General features: G+C 39.9%; 1 protein-coding gene across 3 annotated transcripts in view; it reads right to left on the bottom strand.

Moving 5' to 3' along the window:
• Window positions 1–253: 253 nt before the first annotated feature.
• The window catches only part of ESRP1 (epithelial splicing regulatory protein 1), a 162,969-nt gene continuing 153,569 nt past the window's right edge, over window positions 254–9,653 (bottom strand). For all 3 annotated transcript variants that reach the window (XM_029591713.1, XM_029591712.1, XM_029591714.1), the window contains exon 15: window positions 254–367. In XM_029591713.1, the coding sequence (XP_029447573.1) occupies window positions 281–367 (87 nt within the window). In that variant the 3' untranslated portion in view covers window positions 254–280. The remainder of the gene's footprint in view (window positions 368–9,653) is intronic.

Below are 9,653 nucleotides of genomic sequence, written 5' to 3'. Positions count from 1 at the left end.
TTAGTATTTAGAGTGCTAATACACAGACCATCCTAGGGGATTCACAAACTTTCTTGACACTGTACATTAGGTGCAGTGCCATAGTTCTTGGAGACATTTCCAGGGTTGTTTGAAAGGAAGAATGAGTAGACAAAACCACCATCTCAAAGATCTCGGGAACACTTAAAGACAGAGAAGAAGGAAATGCATTTGAAACTAGAACGTTGTTTCACCCATCACCCTTTATGACCATGTCTGATCCTTACCTTTTTTCCACAGGATGTCTGCCTGCCGAGGGCCTTTAAATACAAACCCATTCTTTAGAGAGTGGCGAGAGCAATGTTCTGGCCTGGTCATGTGTGGGTACAAGTCCATCCTCAGCGGCATACTACGGCACAAGTATAAAACACACATGATTACAAATATCACATCACTAGATGTTCATCAAGATAAGAAATCAGATATTTTCTTTTGTAAGAAAAGGAGAGAGATATGACCCTGCACTGGGATCCAAAGCCGCTCCGTTGCATTAGCTGGTTTTAATGCAAATCTACTGTAACACTGGGAATTACCCTGATTCAGCTACAAAAGTATTCAAACCTTTCTTTGAAACAGAACTGAGTAGAAGTTATGTAGCAGCCAGCAGTGGGGAGAGCACACAGGTTACAATGGTTTTGTTGCTCGATAAAATCATTTAAAGCAGTTTGGAGCCCTGACATGAACCGTTAAATGTCAAATTCTGAACACATCAGAACATTAGATGCTGAAAAATGTTTTACCTAAGTTTTTTTTTTTTAATTAGACAAAGGAAGCCAATTTTGCATTAAAAAGGTGTTTTGAAATGAGAGGGGATTTCTTTTTGACTTTGCTCATTGCTTTGAAGATTTGCTTCTGAAGAGAGTTCATCATAGTTTTGCAGCACTGGTGTCAGCTTCTGGAGAAAGTACCAGAATGTCATATCTGGCCTCAGCCTCTGGAGACAAGAAATCGCAGGCAAGAGAAAAGGAACCTCAAGGAAAATCATTAAGAAAAAAAGCAGAGAACAAGCCGGGGAAATGAGCATTGGAAGAAAAAAGCAGTAGGGGCAGAAGAGAATCAGAGCAGCGGTACACAGTAAGGTGGAAAATCACCAAGACCAGGCATCAAAGGATGGGAGAACATTTTATTTTCTTCTGCAATATGTTTATTACAGTATATGAGATACGGCAACTAAACCTTGGGGCTGATTTATCAAGGGATTTAAACATTTCTAAGTTTTTATATTCTATTTTTCCACAATAAGGGATCAGGGAAGAGTATACAACAAAAATATAAAACAAGATATAGGATGAAAAAACATAATATATTTTCTTTTGCGTACTTTTGTTTGCGCGTGGTGCGCGAACAAAAGTACGCGCGCGCGCTGTTTTTGAAAATGTACCCCAATATGTTTCAGGCACAGTTATTTCCCGAACATTTCCACAGTAAAGACCGAAACAAAGAAGTCATTAGTTTTTCTGCTATGGGCTTCTTATCCTCCCTAAGTGCTCCTTTCATTCCTTGGTCATCTAATGGTCTGACTCCCTTGCAGGTTTCTTGCTTTTTAATGTACTTGAAAAATATATCATTAACTTTTGCCTCTTTGGCAAGTCTAGTCTCAAATTCTTTCTTGGATGGCTTTATTAACCTTTTACATTTAATTTGTCAGTATTCAAATGCCTTTCTAGCTTCCTAATTATGACTTGCTTTTTATTTTTAAAAAGATGCTTTTTAGCTTTGATAGCCTCTTTCACAGCACTACTCAGTACTTAGCCACGCTGAAAGACACTTGTTCTCTTGGCCTTTTTAAATTTGTGGAATAGATTTTTATCTGAGCTTCCAAGATGGTCTTTTCAAACCGTCTCCAAGCCTCATGCAGAGTTTTAAGCCCTCTAACCAGTTTCCTCATTTTATCAGAGTCTCCCTTTTCAAGTTATGTTATTTCAGTAGTTTTATTTAGTATTTTCCCTCCAGGATTACCTCAAATTTGATTGTATTACGATTGCTATTGCCAAGTGGCTCTACTACCACTACCCCTTACACCAGATCCCAGGGAGACCTAGATCTAAAAGAAGCCCACCCCCATCATTGGTTGCTCCATTAAACAAACTCTTAGGGTGTGTAGAAACTTAACCTCCCTGACCCGCCATGATGAGATTCAGCTAATCAACATTGAAGTAACTGAAATCTCTTCAAATTTACATTTTTCTGCCCCTGCACTATACCAAGGGTGGAGATGAGAGACGGCGGAGGCTGTTTCAGCTTCTCAGCCAAACCTGCATCTTCTACCCGATTTCCCCCTTGTGAAAAAATGCCTTCTGATCTTGGTAGGAAGCCTCCTGGACCTCATCCTACGCCTCTCATCATTACCACTGCTACCTGTGCTTGCCTCAGGTCTCTCTGGAGGAACAATAGCTTTCCCTCTCTCTCTCCTGCTGCATTTGCCTCTTGATGCCCTGGAATTTATTCAGACAGATCACTAGTGGGTAGGGGTTTTAGTGTTACAATCAATGCACACCCTAGTATGGACACACAAAGGGGCTGCTGCAATAAAGTGTGCCCAGCCTAGTGCTCAGGTTTCTGTGCGTTTTGGACAAACTAGCACCCGATGCAATAAGGAGATTAGTGCGTCCAAAACACACATCCAAACAAATGCGCAGCTGATAGCGTTCATCACATGCAAATTCCATGTAGATTAAGTTATTAGTTATTACCTCCCCCCCCCTCCCATGCAAAAAAAAAAATCACTGGGTGCCCAATGTACACTTTTTAACATGGCAAATTTAACTCCAGCCCCAGGGGTGGCATTAAGTCAATCTGTGAGTCAAGGGCTCAAGAGAAATGTAAAAAATATGGTCTTCTGTTGTTCCTCCTAGTTAGTATGATTGTGACACATTTACTGCTTGCATTGTTTAAAAATAAAGGTATATGGGCTTGATTTATTAAAAAAAAAAAAAAAAAAAAATTCTGGACACAATGTAATCGCACAATTTACATGCACAATAGAGCAAGGGACTTTTAGTTATAGGTGTCCAGCAACCTCAGCAAAATCGGCAAGAAGCAGGATAAAAACAGACGCTCGTATTGAGAGCCTATTGCAATTGTGGGGGTCCGATGCATTTGAGTGCTAGGGATGAACAATTCTTTCACAGCGCATCCTTTTTTTATGCAGCTCCTCATTTACATATTGCATCAGGCGCCCAGGGAATGTGGCTGTGCGTATGTTAGGAAAACGGGCACTCAATACGAGCGCCAGTTTTAACATCGGCCCAACAGACAGCAGACCACAGTCTGCTCAGAGGGCTTTTAGTTTCACTTTCAACTAAAAAATATGAAGTCAATCCATGCAACTGCAAGCTGAGATAGGTCGGTTGAAAAGTGCTGAAACATGCTTGGTCCTGTTCCGTCCTTTTCCAATACTGAACTGGCTCTGCTCTGCCTGTCTGGCTTTGCTTTCTCCATAGACTTTAATGAATCTGGACTGATTGATTGAAAAGGATTCCGAACTTTCAGAGAGCGAATCCATTTGGTTGGGAGTCCCTGAACCAAATCCAGACACATCCATCACATTTTTAAATTTTTGGATCTTCTGCAGGCACATCTCTAGTAAGCCAATACCTTTTTATTGGAATAATCCAAGACACTGCTTGGCAAGCTTTTGGGAGTTACACACTGTTCATCAAGTGAGCTTGTGACGACTTTTTGTTGACTTTTATTTCTGTGCATGCAAAAGAACTAACACAGCAACACCACTATTTATATATAGCAGATTTTTATTTTTTTTAAGAGAACACTAAATCTCCTCCCCCTCCCCCATTCTGAGTAGTTTCCTAAAACAAACTGATGCCGGATTAGAAGGAAGTATTCCTTAAAAAGTACAGCACTGGCATAGAAATGCTGAAACTAGCAGACAAGCTCAAGCACATGACTAAGAGAAGTTGCCTCAGGATGAGATAAGAAGGTGAAAACATTTTGAAGCTTGCCAACTGAAGAAATGAACAAAGCCTGCAAACCCCTATGGGCAACAGCTCAGTGGCCTGTGTGATCAACCGCAAGGAGAGACATTTTAAATGTTCTCTCAAGAAGATTCTTCAAACAGTTTTGGGCTGGAGGAGGAAACAAAGAGGATTACTGAAGTCTGCAAGTAATCCTGCAGGATCAGAACGGTACAGAGCCGTGTCCAGCATCGCAACATTTTTAATTAGATAAAGCAACACAGTAAAGAGCAGAAGAAAAAGATCAACTGATCCAACTAGGCTGCCCAGTTATGTGTCCACACTACTAAGGATTTTATTTTATTTAAAAATGTATCTCTCGCCTAGCTACAATATTATTTATTTGTCTTACATTCTGCAATTCTTCCACAAACACTGCAGATTACAATCAACATTCATAATAAAACAAAATTTACAGAGTACATAAAAACATGCATAAAACACAGTACATATCCAATTAAAAGCCAGTGAATATAAAACAGCTTTCAGCATCTTCCTAAATTTTAAATAATCAGAAACATTTCAAATTTCCCAGGTAAAACAGAGTTCCATAACTCAGTAGCCAAGACAGAAAAAGCTTTATTTCTTGTACCGCTCAATCTGACTAGAGCAAAAGAGGGAATACTGAACAGATTTTGCAAACCAAAGTATGCTTAGGCATGCAACACATCAGTTTAGAATTTAATCTAGACTTGGCAATTTAAACTCGATCCTCTGAGCCACTGGTAACCAGTCTAAATCTTGTAAATAAGGTGAAATACTATCTTTGTAATGTAAACTAAATACTAAGCAGATTACAGCTGAACACCCACAATATGTATAACATAAAATACACAATCAAAAAAGACAAAACCCCATGAAATTACATAAAAATTAATACAAAATCCAAAAACAAAACATGAGTAATAAAATAGAAACCAAAGCATAAAGCAAAATCAAAACACACCACGTGCCATCTCTCTGTTTAAAAATAGTATAAAAGTACTGTCCACTATTGACAAAAAGGTGTCAATAAAAATAAGTATTAAATGGGACAACCTACCTGAAAACACTGCTAGCATCAAAATTAGCATTTCTATCCCCAATAAAAAGCCAATAAATATAGAAACACAGAAACATAGAAATGACGGCAGAAGAAGACCAAACATCCCATCCAGTCTGCCCAGCAAGCTTCCAAACTCATTTTTTTCCCATACTTATCTGTTACTCTTGGCCCTTAGTAACTTTTTGGTTCCAATTCTCTTCCACCCCCGCCATTGATGTAGAGAGCAGTGCGGGAGCTGAATCTAAGTGAAGTATCTAGCTTAAATAGTTAGGGGTAGTAACCGCCGCAATAAGCAAGCTACTCCCATGCTTATTTGTTTACTCAGCCTGTGCAATTCAGTCCTTGTTGGTTGTTGTCTGAATGTAAATCCTCTATCTTCATTCCCCCTGCCGTTGAAGCAGAGAGCCACGCTGGATATGCATTGAAAGTGAAGTATCAGGCTTAATTGATTCGGGGTAGTAACCGCCGTAACAAGCAAGCTACACCCATTAAATCTGCCCAAATACTTGTTGAAATAAGTATGCCTTCAATATCATCTGAAGTCTTATTATAGAGGTTTTGGCTTTAATCTATTCAGGTAGCTCACTCCATAAACAAGGCCCAAACTCATAGAAGAAATGTTCCCATTTGCCAGCTGCAAAGCAAGACCGCTTTTAAGATATCGCTCCTTATCCAGAACAGTTTTTGTCATCATCTTCATTTGTACTCTACCATCTCGGGCAGATGGGTATACAAAATCCTCCAGTAGCCTTCTCTTTTCATATCTAACCACAAGATTTTGTAATACTATAAATAGCTACCCATACTAGTGTTGCCAACACATCCAGTCTTCTAGGTCCTCTGCGTAGCATCCTCGACAGACAAGGCTACGTACGTATTCCTAGTAGAAATGCAGGCACTACTTATTACTTATTTAGTTATTTATTTTATATACCGTAATTCCAAATAAAATTACAGTACATGCAGCCTGCCAGACAGACCCAGCCTGTTGATATCATGGCAGCCTAATCTAACTAACTACTCCATTCCATAGTAACATAATGAATAACAGCAAGCAAAAAAACCCCCAACTGGCTCAGCCAGTCTGCCCAACTAAGATTCTTCTCTAGCTTTCTACCACTTTTGGTAGATCAGGATATAACTTTCCATATGCAAACCAACAGCAAGTCCCCTCCATCCCCCTTTCAATGCATTTCTCAACCCTTCTCCCTCTATTGGCCTCCATATCTGTCCCAAGCATGTCCAAGAATTGTTACAGTTCTGGCTCTTCCATTTCTACTGGTAGGCCATTTCAGACCTTGTCCTAGTCTTCTGATTCTTACAAGACTAATATTTAATCCAACATCTAGACTCATATCCTTGTCTTACCACCAAATTTTGTACGAATCCATACAGCCGCATAAGTTAGTGAGACTTATCCAAAACATCCAACCTGCCATATGCATGTCACTGTCGAACGTCACTGTCTAATTGTGTAACTGCTACACCTTGTTATTCAATGTCAATGGTCTAAGTTAACTATAACATGGTTCGGTTTCAGCCCCTTATAAAGCCTTGTTACGTTATTATTTCAAAACCTTGTCAAATATAGCTTATATTATTGTTCCAAGTTAGTATATGGTTTAAACTCAGTTCCCTGTAAAGCCTTGTTTCGCTGCATTTATGTTCCCTGTAAACCGATGTGATGCACCCAACGAATGTCGGTCTATAAAAATGTTAAATAAATAAAAATAAATAAATATGCATTGATATTTAGGTTTAAACTATGATCACTCCATTTAGGTAACTTCAGCTTTCTTGGGAGCCCAATGTAACTGTAACAATGAGGTCTAGGGCTGTAACTGCCACTCTGTGTAGGTTATCAAATGCATTCTTAGAAACTTGATGCAGTCATACCACTGCTGTTTAGCATTGTAACTATTGCTCCATGCAGATTACTGCATTCCTTCTCCACCATTCTAGTAGATGAACATATAAGGTGTCATACCTAACGCAACATTCCGCCCATTCCCACTCAAGTTTTACCACAAAGTTTTTAAATAATCTGAACAAGTACCAAAATTACTGAGGCCATTGCCAAACATTCAGTTTGCTTGCACAGTCCAGTTTTCTGGGGAGTTGCAGTCCATTGGCACCAACCTGCTACCCCCATGGCCTACAGAATCACATGATGATGCTTCCACGTGCTGCCCTTCTGCTTCATCTTTATCACTTCTCTCCTGGTATCTGCTGTTGAGGGAGTTGAGTGTGGATGGTTTGCAATACTGCATCTCCCAGCCCCGTTTCTATCATCATCATCATGCAATATGACAGTAGCAGATAAGAACCATTTAGACCTATCAAGTCTACCCAAAGCCTCACCTGAAGCAATGTCAGTCCTATCTAGCTCCTCAGTTCTATCTTCCCTGAAGTCATCCCTCCATCTGTCACATTCTCGGTCTATTTTCCACTACAGTTGTTCCTGCAGTCTTAAAACAGGCTGTGATCATACTACTTCTCAAAAGACTTTCTCTGAACCTTAACATAGTAATGATGGCAGAAAAAGACCAAATAGTCCATCTAGTCTGCCCAGCAAGTTTCTTATGGTAGTAATTGCCACTCTGTGCAGGTTATCCCCAAGCCTTATGTTAAGGGTAGTAATATTTACATTCAAAACTAAGCAACTGTCAAACCCAAAACAAAATTACTGCTAGCAGTATTTTTACAGGGTGAGCAGCTTTCTTGATATTTCAGACATTGCTGCTTGAGCATGCTTTGCTCTTGGACTTGGCTATAGAAGCAGTCCTGTGCTATTTCATTAATATCTACGTATTGGTACCCCGGATGATAAAAGTCAGGGCCCAGTGTTGACTGTCATCGGAACCCAATTCTCCTTTTTCCCTTGCCCTATCATTCCACCTCCCTTTAATGTTCAAAGTACTCAAAACATACTGTTCATCTTCACGCCCTTAATTTTCATCTCAAGCAATTCTCAATCCATTCCAAACTGGCTTTCACCCTCTGCATTCCATTGGATCAGTCCATGTCTTCAATATCCTCTTCAAGGCCAAAGAGCCATTACTTGATTCTCATCCTTCTTGATCTTTCTGCTGCCTTTCAAACTGGATCACCATCTACTCAAACACTATCCTCACTTGGATTTTGGGACTCTGTTCCATCTTGGTGTTCATCTTCTCCATCGCACTTTCCATATATCCTCTATTCCATTTTTAGACTGTGTCTTAGAGCTCTGTCTCTTTCTACACTTGTTCCTCTGGTGCTCTGATCTCCTCCCATGAAGTTCAGTACCATCTTTATGCTGATGATCCCTAGATCTATCTCCTTGCATAAAAATTTCAGCAGCAATCCAGTGCCAAATCACAGCCTGCATATCTGACATCGCTGCCTTAAACTCATGATGAGCAATGCAGAGCTTATCTTTCTCTTGAAACCAAAGTCCCCCATTTTTCCATCTCAGTGAATAACACTGTCATCTTTCAAATCATTTTGGTCTGTAACCTTGAGGTCACTGACATCCTCTCTCCTTCTCTGCAAGCCACAAAACACTACTAAAATATGTTTCTTTTACTATATCACCACCAAAACCTTTATCTACCTCTATCACCTCCTGCTTAGACTACTGCAACATTTCCAGCACAGGTGAATGAGGAAGCACCCATCCACTAAGTGCATGCCTGGAGTTCCTGCTCCTCTGCCTTTGGCATCTGCCAATGAGGATTCTTGTCCCCAACTCCATGACCTTATGGGGCCATGGCTTGAAGAATCGGCCTAACACTAGGAGTGTGTTGTTAGGGAATGGACGTCCCAATAGGGGTTTGTCTTTTTGGGAACCCCTTCAGAAACCATGAGAGAGGTAGAAGAGGGTGAGGATTTACTTTTGTGGGCTGGGTGCTGTTTTGGGGTGGACGTCTCTTTAGGGAGAACAGACAGTAGTGATTATTTCTTTTTAAATGTATATTTTATTTTTCTGTTTGAAGACTTAGTCTGCCCCTACAACTCTGTGAGAGCAGGGGTTGGGATAGGTAGGAGAGTATTTTTTTTTTTTATTATATAGTAATGAACATGTTTTAGGATTTTGAGATGGATTATTTATGCATTATTTATTATATAATGATTACTTATTGCTATTTATAATGTTATATTTATTCTTCTAATAATGTTTTGAACTGTAATTGCTTGAATTATCATATGCCACTTTGAGCAGTCTTCCCAGTGAGAAGGTGGGGTAAAAAAACAAAACAGAATAGTATAGAGCCTGCTCCTTACAAGCTTCCTGCCGAACCATTTCTCTCCACTATAGAGTATTCAAAACTCAGCTGCATGACTCATCTGCCTCCACTATTGCTACAACTATATAACCCCTCTTCTCAAGCCATTACCTGGGCTTCACGTACATTACTGCCTCAAATTTAAGCTTCTCTTACATACCTACAAGGGCATTCATCCCACAGCTCTTCATTACCTCTCCCTATTCTCTTCTTCATAAACTGTGTTCATTGGGCAAGTCTCTCTTATCTACGCCCTTCTCCTCCAGCTCCAAACACCCAACGCTACGCTTTCCACCTTGCTGCACCATCTGCCTGGCATAGACTTCCTGGATTATTTATTTATTTATA

The sequence above is a fragment of the Rhinatrema bivittatum genome, chromosome 2 (genome assembly GCF_901001135.1).
Source record: "Rhinatrema bivittatum chromosome 2, aRhiBiv1.1, whole genome shotgun sequence".
Taxonomy (NCBI): Eukaryota; Metazoa; Chordata; class Amphibia; order Gymnophiona; family Rhinatrematidae; genus Rhinatrema; species Rhinatrema bivittatum.
The sequence above is the reverse complement of the archived record's forward strand: the minus strand, read 5'-3'. Positions and strand labels throughout refer to the sequence as shown.